General features: G+C 35.3%; 1 protein-coding gene across 4 annotated transcripts in view; it reads left to right on the top strand.

The window, feature by feature from the left end:
• The window catches only part of LOC127866580 (growth hormone-inducible transmembrane protein-like), a 96,892-nt gene that overhangs the window by 65,452 nt on the left and 8,498 nt on the right, over positions 1-22,942 (top strand). The window contains exons 1-6 of one of the 4 annotated variants that reach the window (XM_052407211.1): positions 7,635-7,724; positions 7,756-7,802; positions 15,863-16,075; positions 16,562-16,673; positions 20,108-20,249; positions 22,700-22,898. In XM_052407211.1, coding sequence (XP_052263171.1) covers positions 15,883-16,075; positions 16,562-16,673; positions 20,108-20,249; positions 22,700-22,898 — 646 coding nt within the window. In that variant the 5' untranslated portion in view covers positions 7,635-7,724; positions 7,756-7,802; positions 15,863-15,882. Of the gene's footprint in view, positions 1-7,634; positions 7,803-10,921; positions 10,943-15,862; positions 16,076-16,561; positions 16,674-20,107; positions 20,250-22,699; positions 22,899-22,942 lie in introns of those variants that run through there. The other 3 variants (XM_052407212.1, XM_052407210.1, XM_052407213.1) reach the window with 3 other exon arrangements.

Raw genomic sequence — 22,942 nt, 5'->3', positions numbered from 1 at the left:
AGTATCATCAGTATGCCAGTTTTGCATTGTCAAGCTGTTGAGATCCAGAAAGTGCTTCATTCAGATCGAATATATCCTTCGAATTACATTTATTGTTGCATTACTAAATAGCGAAACAAGCCGATTTAAGCTGAAAGAAAGTTTTGACACGAGTGTTATCAAGTCTCTCATGGGCGAAGCCATTGTTGTAGAAAGTGATTCATTCACATCGAATATATCCTTCGAATTCCATCAATTGTTGTCATTAGCGGGGATTTAGTGAATAAATAATTCATATATCATAAATGACAGCTTCTTAATAGCGAAACAAGCCAATTTATGCTGTAAGAAAGTTTTGACACGAGACTCTCAAGGGGGCGGCCATTGTTGAATGTAAGACACGAACGACAACTCTGCTAGGCGAATGTTATCAATGAAAATCATCGAGGACGAGGTATTTCGATTAGAAAAACCGAATTATGTCAATCGGACTGGCTCGGTCTTTTACATAGGTCGCCATTGTGAAGAATTTTTTATGGTATCATACCTTAGACGATGAAACAGCATCGTAAAAAACAAATGTCTGCCAGCTTTTCCCTCCGATTTGATCATGTGTGACCACACTCAAAGAAATATAATGTTAAATAATAGGTAATGGTTATAAACCACTAAACAAATCGGGAGAAAGTCGACCCGGTCACAATACTACGACGATTGCTTATATAAAGTATAAAATACATCTCTCATTGTATGAGCACGGATGGCCGAGTGGTCTAAAAGACTTTTTTCAGGGGTCAGTGGTTCGAGCCCAGTTGAGGTTAACTTTGTTTGTTTCTTTAATTGTATTCGTGTTTTAATGGAGCTTTTAAGATCTAATATTTACATTTATCAATATTAAGCATTTAATGACAAACTTTAAAAGGTCCCTTTTATATGTTTACTAAAAATGCCACAATGTAAGCATTTAGAACTAATTGGTTGTTTATTTGATTTAAAGTGATTTGCCTTGTCAGCGAGGTTACTTTGAAGTTATTAACACGTTTATCCTTTTTTCACATCATTATTAGAAAAGATAATTTAAGCCTCATTTTGGAAAAAAAACAGGACTTAGAGCATATGCATTAATTGTCATCCCAGTACCATTGACTCTCTTTAAACGAACAACACCATAACATCAGAAAGTGTCCTCCTTGATTCGCTTGTGTGAATTGCACAGGCTTATCAGTGTGCATAGGCTAATCTGGGACACCACTTATTTGACATGCATTAAGCCCCGTTTTCCCTGAAAGCAGCCATGAACAGATTTCAATAACAAACTGGCCAATGTTGTCCCACAAGCTGTTAAACACATATTAAGTACATACACACACGGCTGTCTGCAGTGTACCAGTGGTAGGGTATAAACACGCAGAGTATCGTTCCTAGCGCATCTAATGTGGTTATCGTTCCTGGCATAGCTTAAAGCAGACTGACTTAAAATGCACACTCATAACCTTAGTCCTTCGCTTGCAATTGGTTCATGCTGAACGCGCATCTACTATCTATCACTTATCTACGCTTATCTCTTAAAGCCTCTTTTTAATGTATGTTTCTCGGCAATGCAAAATATACTTGCAATTTAAACATTCGTCAATCAAAGTTTAACTTTCTTATTTATTTTCGAGTAAGAACATTTTCAGCTTGGCAGTGTGTACTTTTCCCATAGTATGATACGTTGAGCGTAATTTTATACAGTTGTACATGCATAATGATGTTTTAATTGTATTGTAACACAATATATCTGGAATATGAATATTGCAAATCCCGTTAGATCATTGATACAAATTTAATTTGAGGAAATGTTCTTTCCTAACGAACAAAATTTATTTCACATAGAAATGTTTGTTATTTTATGGAAAATATCCGAGTACTGTTATAAATCGCGGCTGTCATAAAGGGAATATGATTATACAAAACAGTTTTAGCCAATGTCGCATTATAGCTAATGTCGCATTATATGTTATTCCGCAAATGACGCGAACTAAAACTAATTTGTAACAGAGCGATACTCAATTGCAACTGCCCATGCTTTGTAACACGATGGTATTAAACAGCCGTTGATTGACCGAATAAACATCAGGAAAATTCTATCATAATAAATAGAAAGTCGACGAACTGGGAAACGTATATGCTCCAGGAAAATTTATATCAACATGCGCCATATCACATTCAGAGGAAGAATTTCTATCAGCATATGTATTATTCACTGTATCCATTTGTCAAGATGTCAGTGCATATATAGAGGTGTTAGACATGTCATCGCTCTCGATCTTGAGAATATTAATACACGTGTAAATCAAAATGCATGTTTTCGTATTACATATACGTAACATGTATCAATCTTAAAAATACACTCACAATTTTGTGAATAAATGTAAGCAAAAATATTAAATATAATACTTCCAACGTCAACATTTTGGTAGAACATTCTTTTTTGCAGTAAAGAATGGCGTATTATTTTTTTAAGATTTTGCGACCAAGTTGCAAATTACGGAAACATACGGTAAGTACATCTTCTTTATTACCACTGACCCTTGGAGTAAAAGTCAAACACTGAAGTCACTCGGCCATCCGTACTCATACAGTTAAACAATATAACGATAACAACAGCACTTTACCAAAACGTGAACATGTCCCTTTAAATAAATCCCATTTAAATGATGTCCATATGTCAGTGAAACGTTTAACAGCGATTATAATAATCGCACATTAGTGAACTTTTTACATATTGTTTCAATCCTCGCACAATGTTATACCAAAGTAACACAATTAAATTATAAATTTAATGCTAAAATTCACAGCAAAATGATGCGTTTATGGTGAAGACGATGACAAAAATTGCTGAACGTGTTACAAAACAGGTTGTATTTTTAACGACTGGATGTAAGCAGCGTCTTCGTGCAGCCTGTAGACACTATGGTTTTTCCATGCACAATGTGACCTTTAAAAAAGGATTATGTTGCTCATGGAAATAACATGCATGCTTATTATTGTTTGAGAAATGCATGATCATCATTTCATCACTTTGATTCTACTCCGGGTAGATTTTGAGGCGCAACATATTGCTGACAAAACGCCTGTTAAGTTCAGGTTAAATGTTGTTGATATCGGACAGAGTGACGTGTTCGAATGTGTGCGTGTTCTGTATAAAATCGTTCGATGTCGTTGATATGGACGATCCCAGAAATCGATAACTACCGGATTACCGCCCCTGAATACTCGCATGCGCCACCTTAACGGTACTGAAGAACGATTCAGGGACCTTTATGTGTGTGTAGGTCTTTTAACAATTAAAGGAAGTGAAGCGTTTTTTTATTAATTTTTTAAATAATGATTTTTATCCGTTATTTGGTGATTAATAGAAACAATGTTCATCTGCATCTTTAAGAGTCATAAAACTCAGCATGAATTAGGCCTTGGTTGTCATTGTACATCTTATTGGAAGCAGACGCATGGCATTTTATCTAAATACCGGCATCAACACATGTGCAGACATGTGGTGTCACAGACATACCTATTAACCCTTTTATTCCACTCTTGGGACATCGTCTCCCACTGAGGAGGATCGTGCCTCGATTGCAGATGGGTTTTTTTCAAGACCATTATCTTCACATCACTTATTTTGTTCGTGTTATAAATGTTTATATTAAATCTAAACTTAATAGTGAAATATTAATAAATATATAAAAATACGTATATTGAATGTAGCGAGCATTATTGGAAATATTTAAGTTTACGTAAGACTCCATATGTGTCATGTTGAACATTTTTATCGAAAATTTCGATTCCATTAAAATAAAATAAAGCAAGAAATCAGTTATGTAAATATTGAGAACAACACAAACACAGTTGTTTCAGACTGTATACTTTGATTTTACCAGTAAAATGGTATCTAAATATTAAAATAAAAATACAGTAATAGGCAAAGGCAGATATGCACTTTTCAATTAAAAAAACTCTTCCATGTTCTGACATTTTGCGCATTTTCGCTAATGAATGTCTTCTGTACTTGTTTCTTTAAAATGACAAAATTCACAAATGGAATTTCCGGCTAAAGATTTTCGTTTTAGCTTGAAATCGATTTTTGAATAAAAAAATATCGATATTTTAAAAACACTTAAGTTTTAGACTAAACCAGATACTTAAAAAAACCTTTTGCTTCTACCCTAAATCTTGCTGAGTTTAATTATAAATATTTTCAGAGTAATTTTAGTTTAAATCACTTTTTTTTTCGGTTATATATTTTTACATTATCTTTAAAATTATTTTTAAACAGTACCTATTAAAAACGAAACAATTAATGTTTACAAAAACAGCGTCGTAATTACGCGGAGTCACGTTGAGCCAGCAGCAATGTCGAACTAAGTTTGCAGATCAAAAAAGAAAAACACATCTTTCATAAATCATTTTTCACAGTAAATTAAGTGATTTGGGTGCACATTTGCATATCTAACTAATATGATCTACCCACTATTATAATAATATGGTATTTAACACATTTTGCAGTAACAAGGATCTCAACAATGTGATAGAAAGTACCTTTTTTAAGTTACATGCCTTATAAATTTAGTTGTGCTATTACGGACATGACTTATTTGTAAATCTTCGTCGTGCTTATTCTGCAAATCGCTAATACCATAATTAGGAAGATAAGTTATAATAAATTATGTGTGAGAACTAAAATTACACTTAGAATATAACAACCATGTTTAGATAGTGTATTACTGCTATATCTGTGATATACTTGATGATTATTAAAGATGCTTTAATATTGTTTTTGTTTCATATAGCTATACCAGTATAGACAAACATGGCACTTGACTGTATACAACATATATTTTTATTCTGTATTATGTACATACCGTAATAAAAAGTATTAAAATATTATTCAAACTATGTATTCATTGATAAATTTTACCAATAACGTAACGTAAAACATGATATGAACATGTAGCCAACATAAACATATGTAGTCATGGGCGTCCGCATGAATTATCCTATGGGGGTCAATGGTGGGCCGCCCCCCCCCCCCCTTGCCACCGGGAGCGAAGAACATTTTGCGAATGAGGTCAGATAATATATACGGAATAATACGCAAGTCAATTGTTCCAAGAGTTTATATCACTCGAGTGGCTTGTGTGATGACGTATCACACGAGAGGCGGAGCCTCGAGTGCGATGTGAAATAGCACAAGCCACAAGAGTAAAACAAACTCTTGGAACAATTGACTAGCGTAATATTCCTTTTATTATATACAACAACTTACGAAAACAGTTAACAATTCTATTTTTTTTACATTAACAAAACTGACAAAACAATGACTTAAACGGTATGCCATAGTTTATTTAAGACGCGTATGAATACAGTTTATGTCAATTAACGTGTAAACATTCGAACCGGAAAAAACACAGATTTCCGACACGCTTACCTTAATGCCATCCATCGTTAATCCAATGTTTATAACAATTAAGTTGACAACTTTAAATTTTACTCCGATGTTTATAACAAAAACGTTAAACGATATGCACTTCCACTTCTATCTTCCATGTCTTTATCGAAACTTAGTTTAAACCACACTATTTTATTGTATTCCTATCGAAATATACATTTATGCATCATAAACACACACTCATAAATACATTTTGAAATTGTTCTATGCTTTTAACAATTAGTTTACTGTTAAAAAAACACCACGTCCGACATGTCCTTAAATTCCAGAGATTTAATAAAACCATTGTGTTTCGTCACAAAAATGACGTCACATGATGTACTACGTAATATATTTCGTAATATAAAATATTTCTATTTTCGGTGCGCGTAATGTGACGTCATTAAATGGATCGAAGTAGTCCGGCTAGTGTGGTAATGCGGAAATACTAAAAGCCATCGACCATTTTGGCAGAGACCCACGTCGCGTTCACTTCCTATTCAGGGACTGAATAAATGTAAATTGATTTAATTCTCCCTCGATTTCGCACAAATGAATCATTATTAAAACAATGCTTTAAAGTAAATAAATTTAAGAAATAATCGACGGGTATATAACCGTTGGTTATTGCGGTAATAACCAACGGTATGTAGTTCCGATGCGTAGGAATTAAACCACGAGGGCGTAGCCCGAGTGGTGTGATAACAAGCATCGGAACGACATACCCAACGGTTACCCGTCGATTATTTCGATTCTAACACATTTTCATTAATAAGTTATCCGAGATTTAAAGGTTATAAATCAGAATTATATTAACCGAAACGTCCTCCACTTTTCCGCGAAAACATGACGTCACCACAACAATGAAGATCAAATGACGTCGTCTTCATTCATAAACAGTGCTTGGACAATCAAAGTGACGTCATACTTACAACCGTTGGTATATCGGGGTAATAATCCACGGTAAGCTCCCTTCTCATTCTAATGTGCATGCGTGTGCGACTGTGGTAGAATTAAGAAATAATCGACGGGTAACCGTTGGTTATTGCGGTAATAACCAACGGTATGGAGTTCCGATGCGTAGGATTTAAACCACGAGGGCGTAGCCCGAGTGGTTTGATAACAAGCATCGGAAAGACATACCGTTGGTTATTACCGCAACAACCAATGGTTACCCGTCGATTATTTCTATTCTAACACGATTTCATTAATAAGTCATCCGCGATTTGAAGTTTATAAATAAGAATTATATTAACCGAACGTTCTCCACTTTTCCGCGAAAACGTGACGTCACCACAACAAATAAAATCAAATGACGCCGTCTTCATTCATAAACAGTGCGCGGACAATCAAAGTGACGTCACTTTAAACAACCGTTGGTAAATCGGGGTAATAACCAACAGTAGTTTTCCTTCTTTGTATATAGAAAACAAGTCACGTGCCGTGGTAGAATGTGCAATAACCGCTCCATGAGTTGATGTTAGTGTGAAACTAACCTGGTCATTCTGACCGACAATGTTCAATTCAGAAATTAAAAGTTATCACGTTTTTTTTCTTCATATTCTACTAGCTTATCCGCTCACCGATTTTCCAGCGGGTCAGATGACCCATTTACCCCCATGAACGGACGCCAATGTATGTAGCATAAATTATCTAGTAGAGAGGTACTTAGTCCCCTGCCAAGAAGTCGTCATATGGATGAAAGGAATCCCGGACAATCGCTCCCACGGACAGTCGCTCCTACGCTAATTTTGACAAGGCGGACGTTCGCTCCTACGTTGTTTTAACAACCCGGATAGTCGCTCCTACATTATTTTGACAACCCAAACAATTGCACCTACATCATTTTGACTACCCGGACAGTCGCTCCTACATTATTTTGACAATCCGGACTTTCACTCCTACATTATTTTGACAAATCAATATTATTATTTCATACTTGATTTTAATTCTACAAAAAATAGGCCACAATCGATAATAAATTGATAAATTATTTATTCACCTGTATGTGCAATTTATTTCAGTCATTTATTTGTTTCTGCTAATAATCCAATGTTGATACATTGTCTTTGATTTGATTGGGCAACATCCGCGCAGAGATTTGACTGGAACCAGCATAGCTGGATTAAATAAATGTGTTGTATTTGAGAGCAAGGAACGACAACTCTGTGTGGAGATTGTTGATTTGGGAGGCACTGTAAAGACCTACACTTGGTAGAATGTAACCTTATAAAGTAGAACTCTAGAAGCTTCCGGTTTAACGATTTCGTCATTTTATGTAAACAACTAGCATATAAATAGGAAACGCATTTTCTTTTTCAGAATTACTAAGTGAAAAATATTGTTCCCTTTGTTGGTAAGTACTTTTCTTCACTATATCTTTCGATTTTATATTATGATGGACAATAACGAGACAATCCTCGACTCAATGTCACCTACTCCTATAAATATGAGGTCGATTTACATCGACCTCATATCGTTTAACGTTATTTTGCAATAGCATCGTTCCGACATGAATTCATGTCGGAAGCTTTAACGGCATCAGATTCATATAACAGCACAAAATAATCATGCAATAAATTATTAAACATTAAATATAAACATTATTTTACTAATTGCATTAGAAAAATGTTTATACAAACTTACAAGTAATGATAGTCCAGACCTTAAAACACTACCACTGTTCAAATTCCATATTGTTGCCATATAGCACTGTGTAAATTGAAAGTTGCATAATGTTACCTCATTGGTCGGTTATAAATACATTGTTTCTCTATATATAGTATTCGATTTAGACGAAAATAATAATTTACGTGGAATGTCATATTAGTTTTCCATTAAAACTTTGATCTTGCCGTGTGTGTTTATGGACGTTATTAATTATGTTATACTTATTTTTGTATTTAATTAAGAATTAGAACGTGTAGCCCTTTTTGTTAACTGTTTTAGCAAACGATTCGCGGCTTAATAAGACACGGAAAATAGTTAAAGCGACACTTTCATTTAAAGGTTTAATGTGAACAATATTAAATGAAACCTTTTTTGGTATTAATATATTTTATTGACAGGTTAAATTCGATACTTGAAAAGGTGTTTAGTCTTTAAAGAGATGTCGCTGATATTGTTAATTTCAATAACTGTTAATATGCTTAATGTTGTATAAGAAATTGAATAGTTTCACTGAGTTGTATTCCCGCCTAAAATCCGATATCGTAAAACGCGCAACGGTTAAGAATAAGGTCTGAATAAGTTTAAGTATTCAGATCCGAATATCAGCAGCTGTGCCAGCTGGGAAGCCCCGTTTTGGCTTTAACAACCGCAAGCGAAACAACATACTTTTTAAGTCTTGCACTTAGACTCCATGATCACAAGTATAGGTCCCTGCTGTGGCGTATGACACCATAGTGTTATTTAGTATTGGTCGGCACAGTATCTGATCATAACGAGATAATTGGTTTGTGCTGAACACAGGGGCAATAAAACCACAGATCTATCAATAAACAAGATTATTGAGATATCTTTTATTGAACACCGCGATAAAAATGCTCAAACCACGGACTCTAGATTACCGGTACACGGATAAGAAACATGGCAACATTCTCAGAATCATCACTGCTATAAGTGTAATCACCTAACAATTCGTCTAAAAATACTTTATATATTTGAGTTGCAGAAGATGTACTGTTGTATAAGTCTGAATAAACTATCTGTCTGCCTGTCTAAATCTAAGCCGTCATCGTCCCAGTGAAAAAAATCTGATTTTGAATAGTTGGACATGATGCCCTGATGTCAAAATACGAAATGACCCGCGTAACACCGACCGTGATTTTCAAGAATCTTTAATAAATTGATAATTTAAGGTAAATAACATTTCATATAATTATACATAATTCCGTCGTTGATAATTAACAGCAAACGATGAATGTTTTTGACACCCATTTTATTTCAAGTATGCATGCAAAGCCGAATCAAATCGTGAGGGTCCGCTATATACGCTGTTTCATCATAAAAACACCCTTTCTGTGTTATAAACAAGAGCTGAAATCGTTAATTTATTAAGATTTATTTATAATAAGCTTTATTGATATGTTTCGTGAACAAAATATTACAATATATTCCATAAACATATAATAATCATGGCAAAGGAAATTCAATGGCCGGTTTCTAAACAAAAGCATAATCGCCAAGACCGTAGCATCAGTTCAGTGCGTTAGGAACGCGCGCTACTTTCTTCCGCATTCATTCCTTAATTACTTTCGTTTTTAAACAATGTTTTTCTATCGTATACAGAATTCTATTCTCCTAAGCAAGATGTACTTTTTAAAACTGAACTCCAAATATCAACGCTACAAATTGGTATTAAGTACGAAAATGTCAACCGTAAATCTAGATTCTAAAACTCCAAAACGGTATGATATTTGCAAAAGTTAAAGTTTATAACTCGCCGGGCTGTCGAAATCAGAAGAACGCTACAAATTGGTATTAAGTACGAACATGTCAACCGTAAATCTAGATTCTAAAATCCAAAACGGTATGATATTTGCAACTTATTATTTAAGTTAAATTAATAAATCGCCGGGCTGTCGAAATCAGAAGAAAAACTTAATATATATTCATATATCTGTTTACTACGTAACGTAAGCTTTCTAATGATATATAATTTGTCAAAATCGGCCGAGAAATGAAACTATAATTCAACAAAAGACGTGAGTGGGTACATCAAAATGTATAACCTCGGCGCTTCGCTGTACGCTAATTGTACAAGATCGATAGCCACAACACGATAAAACGCGCGTTGGTAAAACATAAAATGTGTATTTCTTGTTTTTATCTCGCTATAAATCCATTAATAACAACTGGAATATACTAAAACGTATATTTTTTGAAAGAGGAATTAATAAGCAACAAGATAACGTATAAACCAATAAAATCGGATGAATAGTTTTTGCATAAGATTGAATTTACTACAGTAAGGGTCAAATACTCGATTCATCTCCTATCAATATGCACTCCGTGATACAACTGGTAGTTTTAACACACACATATAGGTTTCATTTAATTAAAGAGTACAGAAAGCTAAAAAGTGATGTGGTTTGTTGTACAACAACAATTGGTTATGTGTAACCTATTCAAAAATAATTTCGTTCAAAATAATTCAATGTAATTCTATAAACGACAAACACACTTCGTGTGTTGTGTATGTTTATTTTTAAAAATGTACATAAGTGGTTTAAAAGCACAATTTTTACACATTTAAGAGGTAATCGCTTACATTTATGTCTAATTAATGATAATTTTATGCATTAGCAAAGATTTAACGAGAAAACCTGAAGTTTAAGTTACACTCAATTTGCTATAGGAAAACGACGGTAGCCGTTTAGACGTAAGCGGGGTAGCTTACGTCTTATTATTTGGACTAAATGTCACCAACTGTTCATTTTTATTTCGACATTGAAATCGAACATTGAATTGTTATGTAATGTGCATTTTATAGCAGTGAGTTAATAGACTTTACTCTGTCTTTTATTTGTCTATAGTATATGTAATTTTCTGATTATGACTTATTGCTTTTACTAATGTTTATATTATATTTTTGTTTCATTTAAGGAAACACCATGTGACAATTTAGGGATTTCACAGTGCTCCAGCTAGCAATAAATTGAGGGGTGCTGCGCCCCTCTAAAATTTGCCCCCTTAAAAAGCTCTCCTCTATTTTTCTGTCAAATGCCCTTTTGGTCTCTAAATTCCTGTTTTCAGGCAGTATAAATCTTACCAGTACATGACCAGTGCCTTCCCCAGAAATTTGTTGAGGCGGCCAGGGGGGTGGGTTCGGGAGGGGTGTCCCCCCCTTACGTTGATTTTTTTTTAATTTAACATGTCAATTCACGTTCTGTGGTGCGTTATAACTAAAAAAAAACAGCGTCAAAAGACGTCATTTGGTGCGCTATGACTCTTCAAAAAAATCCCCCAGTCATTTAAAAATATATTTTTTTAATATTGTTTAATTGTTTTAAAACTTTTCCGCACAGATAGTAAAATCCCGACTCGAACGATTCCCCAATACATCCGTTTCAACCCGACTCTATTACTGTATACTTACTATTTTTCATGTTTCTATTTATTACCCGATAATCCCGTTTATTCCGTTTTTATCAATCTCTTTCTGGTAAATATTTACGATAAAAGCTTTCAGTTATTTCTTTAACACAAACCTTGCCATTTTTTAAGTGACTATTTATAGATTTGATGAAATATTGCCTCTGAATATGTGTCAATCCCCTGACCTGTTGTGTGCTTGTTAAAACGCTCAATACACGACATTTGTATGCAATAGACGCGACGTTGTACATGCTGCATAATTTTCGCGCTCTTTTTAATTGAGAAAAAATTCGACACAAAATAAATTTGCACTGCTAATTTGAAGCAAAAATATTTAACGTTGCGGTAACATTTACATTCGGAAGTGTGTTTCGGATTAAAAACGCGTTAACATCGACTTACGATAATGGGTTTCGGATTACAAATTTAATTATTCCCATTTTAGATTTCAACAAATATTAACCGTTGCGTTATAAATTCAACGATAATTTGTTTACACATTTTACGAGTCGAATAAATGTTTTGACGGAATTATGCATGAAATTCACGTTGTCCACGAGGATCACGGCCGGTTGCCATCATCAGTCTTCTAACTATCGATTATCGGACGAAACAAAAATTTGTTAAAGCGCATTACGTGTCGAATAAATGTCAGAAAAACAAGGTGAATCAGTTCTATAAATGGACATGTTGAAATATACATGTACATGTTATCCATTACCCCATGTGGTGTTTATGGCGATTACTTGTGAAAGTAGGTACCGAGTGCTCTTTTAAAACAGGGAATATTGATACACTGATAGGGAAACCTTGATTTTTTTGGACAATCTCCTCTTTCTTTTACTGAAAAATACACTGATCGGAAAATTTCAAGCGCCCCGGGGACTCTGACTTCGAAATTCAAGCGCCCCAGCAAGGGGCGCTTAAATGGCCTGGGGAAGACCCTGATGACTGCCGGGGGCGTATTAAGTCAACACATCGTGAACAAACAAGCCCCAAGGGCATGGTTTGTTATCAGATCACTAATTAGCCTTTTGTTGCAGACGATAGTAACATGCTGTGAAAGATTATCTCTGCGGTCACGCTTGGTTAGGCACAATCACACTCGAATGAATTCAAACTCAGCACTATCGATTTTTTTAAACTTCTGAATTCTTTGGCTTTGTTTGCAAAAATAATGATTTTTAATTCAAAATACCTATTAAAATTTGAAAATTAATCTTTTTTTAAATGCAAATATGCGGTTAACTTTCAGTCCGAAATTACGGCATGGAAGAACATATTTGTGTTTGGACTATATTTCTGAACTTTAAAACACTGTCTGTCCTCAATCATGATGAATTTTAACATTAATAGGGGCAGACAGTTGTTATTTCAACAAATAAAGAGCTTGTTTGGAAGGCGGATTGATCACTCTGCAAGTCAAATGTAATTTTGATATTGTCATATATTTTCGCGACCTAACAAAATTGTCAACGTTGTTGACATTAGTTGAAATAACATGTTGTAAAATAAATATATCCTGTTATTAACAATAACAATGTTTCATTTTAATCTCCAGACTAAATGCTACTTCATGGTGACATTGATCATTGTTTAGACTTTAAATTTGTCAATAAAGACAATATAGATTTTTTTTTTAATTAATATTATTGTGCACAAACATTGGCTCAAAGTTATTTAAAGCAACGAACTTAAGTGGTGACAGTCAGAACGTTTTTTTGACCCAGTGAAACCCCTGAATTTATTTCATCTTTTCTTTGTTCTTCTACAAGGCCACTGATGCTGAAACTGGAACCTGAAAGATTAACATGCAGTTCAATGATGATAGGTGATAAAAAACATCAAAATCCCCCCCCCCCCCACACACACACACCGGAAAGAAATATGATATCTACATATCTCTAATGCGTGTAGTCGGATGCTAGCCCAAGTCGGTTATAAAATTGGCTACTAAGTTGTTTTCCTTAGCGCCAATGTAGATAGTAAGATATTTATTGTAATTTCATTACACAAAATGAGGAACAGCATACAATTGGTGAAATCTTCCAATGCACTTATGTTTACATTTCATAAGTATTTAGTATAACCAAAGTATATACTTAAGTATATTTATAACCAAATGCCCTATTTTCCAAAATTACGCGTGAAATGTGCCCTTTTTGGGGAAGCTCCCCTCTATTTTGAAAAGCTGGCTAGAGCACTGTTTCAATAGTTCATATCATTTTGTAGGGTATTTTTAACCAGGTTTTCCGAAGGAAAAAACTGGTTATTAGATTGGCGAATGCGGGCGGGCTGGCTGGCTGGGCGGGCGGGCGGAACAAGCTTGTCCGGGCCATAACTTTGTCGTTCATTGTGAGATTTTAAAATCATTTGGCACATTTGTTAACCATCATTAGACGGTGTGTCGCGCGAAAAAAATACGTCAATATCTCCAAGGTCAAGGTCACACTTTGAGTTCAAAGGTAAAAAATAGCCATAAATGAGCTTGTCTGGGCTATAACTATGTCATTCATTATGAGATTTTAAAATCATTTGGCACATTTGTTCACCATCATGGGACGGTGTGTCGCACGAAAGAATCACGTCAAAATCTCCAATGTCAAGGTCGCCACGACTAAAATGGATTTATTTTAAAACAAACTTACAAAGGGGGTTAATTTTGTTTGTTCATTTCAAAAGTTCAGTTTGAGTTGTCTCCCTTTATCAGATTTTTTTTCACAATGAAAACCTGGTTTTGTGACAATTTTGTCCCTTGTTCAACATTAGAGCTGTAACGATTCACCAACAGCTCGATTCGATTTCAGACACTCCGATACCGATTTTTTTTATTCGATTCATCTTCAAACCTAGTTTTATCATATATTCACTCTTATGCCTCAAAATTAACATTTCTGTTCAAATGTGATTTCAATAAAACACATAAAAAAGAATTGCAAATTAGGACTCAATTTTAATAATTAAAACTTCTGACTAGAAAATTGTGTTGATTACACAATAATATAAAAAAAAAAAAAATAATCATAAGAACGTATCTGGAATCAGTTGAATGGTAGTACTATCACTATTATACATTTACCCAAAACCGCTATAAATATGTCTACCATTGTGCCATGACAGCATCACCTGTTACCTGTAGGACAAATCACATTCTCTAATAAACTGAACAAAACTCCAACAGAAATAGAACTACTTTTCTGGCTGGCGACTTGAGTAGTTGAACTTGTGTGACCTCTTAGTTTTGCTAAATCAACGTTATGTTTGCGTTTGACATATTGCATTAGATTAGTGGTTGAGCCAGACTTAGCGTACGCCACATCCGTGAAGCACAGTTTACACTGTAGGGCTACCATCCCAAACCTCAAAATACTGCCAAACTTTTGATTTTAGCTTCTTAGGCGCATCTGATAATTTTAATTTGTCGGCAACAACTTATTCAGCCATTTTGACGCTTTTTCCGAAAGTAGACCGTAACGGGCTTATTGATTGGATGACTTAAGTAATAAGCAACCAATCGCGCGCGTCGTAATTACAGTTAAAGATAAAACCTACACCTTCCTTCATCAATAGTCAGAATACAGCGCGCTTTACATACCTTTGTATATATATATATATATATATATACATATATATATATATATATATGTATGTATATATGTTAAAGAATCGAATCGAATTTGGTAGGTTTGGTATCGTAATCGAATCGAAGCATTTCGAATCGATTTTCGATGAATCGGATCGAATCATTGCAGCTCTATTCAACATAGGGGTATTTTCTTCAATAACACATTTTTCGGTGTAAATATACGTGTTTCACATGCTAAGCATATGTCACATGTTATTTCATTTGCATACACACATTTCATTCAACAGATTACCTAATTTAAGTGATCGTTATTGGATTCCAAGAGTAAATAACTAAATTACGCCCAGAAATGGCATGGAAAGCGTGCGCGTTGAAACATTGTTTCTGATGCTGTACTTCCTGCCGCTGGGATCTGTGAAATATTCCGCCTTCATCATGTATGGCCAAATGGCGCATCTCTGCGCCCCACAGGGCCCGCGCATATTGGGTTTTCGGAAGAACATCCTATTGTGTTTTTTGTGCACTAGGATGTCTTGCAGGTTGCAATCCCGTCTACTAATGGGGGCTCAGAGAACACTTCCTTCATTCTATCAGACGTGTGCAGCGTGTGTAGGTGTCTACGGATGATACGGCCGATGTTGGGAAGTGCGGGTGAAAACTTTATCATATATATATGTATATATATATATATATATATTTGATGGTGAATTTTGTAAATTTTTATGTCACAGAAACCATTAAGTAAACAACAATGCTTGCTGTACGTATGACTACCAGACTTCCAGTGACGGCGCTCGTGGGCTGCGTTCGTCGCTCGCCCGTGTACCTAAAGGGTCCTAATGTTGTCCGTGTTCACCAATACTCCCAGAACACAGGGTCCAGGTTTGCCAAAAGAGCCACCGTGAAAGATGCAGTTGCTTCACCTACTATTACTGGACAGGGAGGTATGTTTATGATACCTCTGTTTTTGTTGACAGTTTAAATTGGAACTGCAGTGAATTGTGTGGAACGATACAGTGCCTTAAACAGTTAAAGACTTGAAAAGGCTTCTGAAGTTGTTTCAAGTATCAGATGATTATATAAAATGTAATTCAACATTATCATTTAAAAGAGGTTGACTTAAAAAAAGTTTACTGGGGAATCAGAGGTAAGACCTGTACATGATCAAGGCCAATTTTATAAATATGGAAAACTCTTATCTAGCAGATAACTTTTTCTTATCTTCCATTTTTTGGTTAGCAATTGTTTAAAAAAAAGATATCCAAACAGGTTTATGTTTTGGTTTAGTTTTATATAAGATTCAGCCAAGGTATTTGTATTCAGTTATCGTTCTCCAAATAAGGTAATCTTTAGTATTGGCTTAAGTTATCCATATTTATACAATTTCGGTATTTCATGATCATAGTTTGAGGTTTGCAATATTGTTTCAGCTATATCAGGAGGTCGTGGTTTTCTGGCTGCAGCATCAGGTGTGGGTCTTGGTGCACTGTGTTACTATGGCCTCGGCATGGCAAATGAACCTGGCGTCATTGAGAATTCCAGGTGAGAACTAAACAACAAGTTCAAGGAATCAAATGTGTTTGTTTTTTTAATGTACAAATATCCAAAAACCCTCTGGTTTTGTTATGCCGTGCACAAAATGCATCATTGTTGATATGTGAATATGACTCAAATTGAAGAGTTATTAAGACTTATACACACGACACTTTAATAACCTGTAGTAACATTTGATAATATTTCAGAACTCTACGATGTATATCAGTTTGTAAAATTCTATTCATGTAAATTTTCTGCATAAGAAAAACATATCATAAATTATATCTTGGAATTATTATTAATTTTTATTATTAGCTCATCTATTTTAAAAAAATAAAATAAGCTATTGTCATCACCTTGGCGTCGGCGTCCGGTTAAGTTTTGCGTTTAGGTCCACTTTTCTCATAAAGTATCAATGCTATTGCATTCAAACTTGGTACGATTACTAACTATCATGAGGGGACTGGGAAGGCAAAGTGAGATAACTCTGGCGTGCTTTTGACAGAATTATGTGCCCTTTTTATACTAAGAAAATTGAAAAGTTTGGTTAAGTTTTGTGTTTAGGTCCATTTTATTCCTTAAGTATCAAAGCTATAACTGTCATACTTGCAACACTTACTATCATGAGGGGACTTTGCAGGCAAAGTTATGTAACTCTGACTGGCATTTTGACAGAATTATGTGCCCTTTTTATACTAAGAAAATTGCAAGTTTTGTTTAAGTTTTGTGTTTAGGTACATTTTATTCCTTAAGTATCAAAGCTATTGCTTTCATACTTGCAACACTTACTAACTATCATAAGGGGACTGTGCAGGCAAAGTTATGTAACTCTGACTGGCATTTTGACAGAATTATGTGCCCTTTTTATACTTAGAAAATTGAAAATTTGGTTAAGTTTTTTGTTTAGGTCCACTTTATTCCTAAAGTATCAAAGCTATTGCTTTCATACTTGCAACACTTACTAACTATCATAAGGGGACTGTGCAGGCAAGTTATGTAACTCTGACTGGCATTTTGACGGAATTATGGGCCCTTTATACTAAAAAAATTGAAAATTTGGTTAAGTTTTGTGTTTGGTCCACTTTACCCCTAAAGTATCATAGATATTGCTTTCATACTTGGAACACTCGCAAACTATCATAAGGGGACAGTAAAGGACAAGTTGCATAACTCTGGTTGTCATATTGACGGAATTATGGCCCTTTTTTGACTTTGAAAATATGGTTAAATTTTGTGTTTAGATCCACTTTACGTCTTAAGTATCAAGGCTATTGCTTTCAAACTTCAAATACTTTCATGCTAAAATGAGGGTACTGTACCTGGTAAGTTGAATTTTACCTTGACCTTTGAATGACCTTGACTCTCAAGGTCAAATTATTAAATTTTGCTAAAATTGCCATAACTTCTTTATTTAGGATTAGATTTGATTGATGCTTTGACAAAACAACTCTTACCTGACATACCACAATAGACTCCACCCAAACCATCCCCCAAGCCCCCCCACCCCGAATCCCTGCCCCCCCACCCCCATTTTTTTTTCTTTTAAAGATCATCTAATAAATGACCACTACACCCTAACACTATACCCCCCACCCCCCCAATTTTTTTTTTTAAACTTGGTTAAAAAACACAATTTTTTTTTGTATTATTTTATTTTTGAAATATTGTCCAACCATCCCACCCAAGAATCCCCCTTCCCCCTGCCCAAAAAAAAATTGCTTTTTTTGCATTTTTGGAAGAAAATGTAAAAAATGACCACACACCCACAATATACACCCCCCTCCACTCCACCCTTCCTTCCTTTTTGATTGAAATTGAGATAGGTCCCTTCACCTTTAAAAAGAAAAATAGATGAGTGGTCTGTGCCCGCAAGGCGGTGCTCTTGTTATTAATTGTCCCGTACCGGTCTGTCTGTCAGTCCGTCTGCCTGTCACACTTTTCTGGATCCTGCGAAAACTTTAAAATTTCTTTATATTTTTTCATGAAACTTGAAACATGGATAGATGGCAGGGGTTCTGAAATATTTTAAGAGTCTAATTGTCCGCGGACAAGTTGGACCCACAAATTCACTTGTCCGTACCAAAGAAGTACTTGTCCGTACTTTTAAGATAGATAAAGGAAAAGGCCATTACTAATTAAGCAAATAATACAAGAATACACTTTTGTTAACTTCTATTTTAAATTATAAATATAGTTAACTAGAAAATTGAACAAAAAATAAAAGCAAGATGTGCATATAATAAGATCACGTTTAAGTCACACATGATACTAGTCTTATTTATAAGACGCGCAAAGAATTTAGAGATACTTTTTATGTGGGCTAAATTCTTTGGAACTCCAAATATTACCAATATAAAAAGTAGCTTAATATTTGAGAGCGTCAACAAGTTCGACTAACATGATACCATCTCGGATATTTAATAATCTCAACATGACTAGACAATTCACTTGAAATAAAATAATCTCCGTTAATTATAAGTATATAATTATCCGCTAATAAAGGAAACTCCTTACGAAGTTTACATTTACACAAATCGGCAACGTTTCAAGCCAAGGAAAATCAATTAGCCAAGACTCAAAAAATTCTTGTTTCCGCTTGGCGTCGTGTGTTTATCATATTCATACTTGGCTTTTCTCTTCTTTTCCGACGCCGAACCGATTTTATCATTGGTCTGATTAGCAACATGGCCAGACGTTGAAGTGGTTTTATTATATAAAAATCGAATGCAGGTCGTTAGAACATGTATGCGGCCATTTGCAATGTACGAAAAGTGTTATCTTAAAATTCTTATGCGTGATCGGCTGTTGCTATACACGTGTGCTGGTTTCTCTATTAAAACAGGGACATAGGTCCCTGATTAAAATTGTTTTCTTATGCGTGATTGGCTGTTGCTATATATACTTGTGGACTGGTTTACCACATTAAATAATTATTATCGGAAAATAACATACCTCCAGTTAAAAAAGTGTGCTAGTCCGCAGAATAATCATAAGCTATTTATATAAACTTCGTTTTTTATTTTTGAAAAATATTGAAGTTTCGTTCTCGAAACAAATTTTACCACGGAAATTTCACTTGTCCCCGGACAAGCCAGCTTTCAAAAACTGCTTGCCCAGAAGGGTAAATTGACGACTCGGACAACTCAGACAGCATATTTCAGAACCCCTGGATGGCAATATGGAGATTACTAGTATGCACGTCATTTCATTTTGTTCCTACGTCAAGAATTCTGGTTGCTATGGCAACAAATAAAATAAAATACAGACACTGGTAGAGTTTCACCGGTAGAGGACTATATTGCTTGGCAATCTCTTGTTATTATTAATTTTAAATATAATATTTATGTGATTTACAATTCTTTCATGACACACACAGTTGCCAATATGTTGTCTGCTTATTTCCTAGCAAGAATCACAAACATAGACCTATTATTTTCCAGATTGTGGCCAGAGTTTGTGAAGGAGCGTGTTCGCAGCACATACATGTATTTCGCCTCTGGAATCGGCATTACAGCAGCCACGGCTGTTGCTGCCAGCAAGAACCAGGCCCTCATGAGACTCATGACCAAGAACTCGCTGCTTGTATGTGTTGATTGTTTGCTCACTATTGAAATAGAAGCCTCAGGGTACACTGCCATGGATATTCTTTAGAATGCCAGTATATGTAGTTCTTGATTTGTGTCGTTTATATGATCCATCAAAATTATCCTTTTCTAATTGCTGTTAAAATACAAAATAATGTTTTTATCACAATCAATTTTCAGTCAGAATGTTGGGTGTTTTATTTGCACAGAATATTACAGTATGAAAATAGTATATTATGCGTTATTTAGCAATCAGGATGGGTAAGTGTATGTGCGTGTGTTTAGCCAAGCTTGTCCGTATATTAACGGACTTTGTCTTTCATTGTGCAATTTTAAAATAACCACAATATGCACTATGATCGGATGGCTTTTCACTTGTAGATCCGTCTCTGTACCTCAATAGTCAATGTCTTGCTTATAGGTCAATGGTCAGAATTTGCCGTAAAAGAGCTTGTTGGGACTGTAACTTGTTTAATTTTGAAATAACTTACCTCAAATGACCACTATGAGGAGACATATTATGGTTTGTAAAGTTAGGCCATTAAACAGCTTGTCTGGAGTGTAATGTTTGTTTTTCATAAACATACAATTTAAACAACTGACCACTAATGGCCACTATGAGGAGACACCTTGTGACGTGTAAAATCCCTCTTTAAAGGCTAATGTCCCCCTTGAATATTAAAGGTGATCCAGGACATAAAACAGTTTGTAATAACTTGATGTTCATCATTAATCCTGCTCTAAAATTGTTTACCACAAATGTTCACAATGTAGAGACTGCATATCATGTGTAACAACTATCTCCCTACATCAAAATTCAAGGTCACACGTTAAGGTTAAAGGTTAGAATTGGCAAGAGCGATTTCTAACTGTAACTCCATCGTTCATTATGCTTTGGTGAAAGGTCAAGGCCACACTAAGGGCCAATGGCAAAACATATGCTTGGTTCAGCTCATTAAATAATTGCAAGCATTATTGACCTTTAACTGACAGACATAGTGCATAATAAATCAGGCCTTATCTTTTAAACTACAGAAATCTGAATGCTGATTAAATTTAGTTATCTAATATTAACTATTTATATCGAGTTGTTCTTGTTTCATTATCCCCACGCTTTTTGAAAAAAAGGTGGGGATATTGTGGTGATCTCCGCCGTCCGTCCGTCCGTCTGTCCGTCTGTCCGTCCGTCCTGGCCACTATCTCCTCCTACACTAAAAGCACTAGAACCTTGAAATTTACACACATGGTAGCTATGAGCATATGTGCGACGGTGCACTATTTGGAATTTTGATCTGACCCCTGGGTCAAAAGTTATAGGGGTTGGGGTGGGGCCGCGTCAGAAATTATCACTCATTTTTTTAGGTTATTTTACATTTACTTCTTTATTTCTACACCGATTCACTTCAAATTGATACTGGACCTCACCTATGACAATACGGTCAATCTCAACCATGCATGGCCCCATTCCCAACCCTGGGGCGCCCCGCCCACATAGGCCACACCCACCAAAAATTTCCATTTACTATAATTTTTTCATTTCTACACGGATTCACTTCAAATTGATACTGAACTTTTGTTATGACATTAGGGTCAATCTCAACTATGCATGGCCCCAATCCCAACCCTGGGGCGCCCGCCCACATAGGCCACACCCACCAAAAAAATCCATTTACTATAAAAAAAATTTAGGTTATTTTACATTAACTTCTTCATTTCTACACTGATTCACTTCAAATTGATACTGAACCTCTCTTATGACAAAACGGTCAAACTCAACTATGCATGGCCCCGTTGCCAACCCTGGGGCGCCACGCCCACATAGACCACACCCGCCCAAAATTGCCTTTTACTATAATTTCTTCATTAATACACTGATTCACTTCAAATTGATACTGAACCTCTCTTATGACAATACGGTCAATCTCAACTATGCATGGCCCCATTACCAACCCTGGGGCACCCCGCCCACATAGGCCACACCCTCCCAAAATTGCCTTTTACTATAACTTCTTTATTTTTACACCCATTCACTTCTAATTGATACTGAACTTCTCTTATGACAATACAGTCAATCTCAACTATGCATGGCCCCATGATCAACCCTGGGGCGCCCTTGGGTCAAACATGCGGCGTGGGGATACGCGTCGGCCTCTGCCGCGCCATTTCTAGTTCAATTTTATGTTTAATTTTATTCATAAAATATACATTTTATTATATATATATTTTTTAATAATCTTCAATTTAGGTGTGGAAGCAAAATAACTTAAGATTTTTCAGATTTTTTTCTGGCCTTATTGTCTGACCCTTAACCTGTTAACAAATACATGTAACTTCTAAATACTTTGTACAGCTAATCTTTTTAAAACAACTTCACAACTCACTTAACACATTTTATATAAGATTTTAACAGGTTTTTTTTATAGACATAACTTAATTTATTTTTTTTAGGCCATTGGAGCAACATTTGCAGTGATGATTGGCACCAACATTTTTGCCCAGTCTATACCCTACAAGAAGGGTTTTGGTGCAAAGCAGTTGGCTTTTATGGCCCACGCAGCAGTTCTAGGGGCAGTGGTGGCTCCAATTACCTTTCTGGGAGGAGCAATACTCATGAGAGCAGCCTGGATGACAGCTGGAGTTGTTGGAGGTATAGCTGCCTGGTTTTGTTTGTTTGTGATCTATGCACACAAA

This window comes from Dreissena polymorpha, chromosome 2 (assembly GCF_020536995.1).
Source record: "Dreissena polymorpha isolate Duluth1 chromosome 2, UMN_Dpol_1.0, whole genome shotgun sequence".
Taxonomy (NCBI): domain Eukaryota; kingdom Metazoa; phylum Mollusca; class Bivalvia; order Myida; family Dreissenidae; genus Dreissena; species Dreissena polymorpha.
This window is presented reverse-complemented; position numbering and strand designations above follow the sequence as displayed.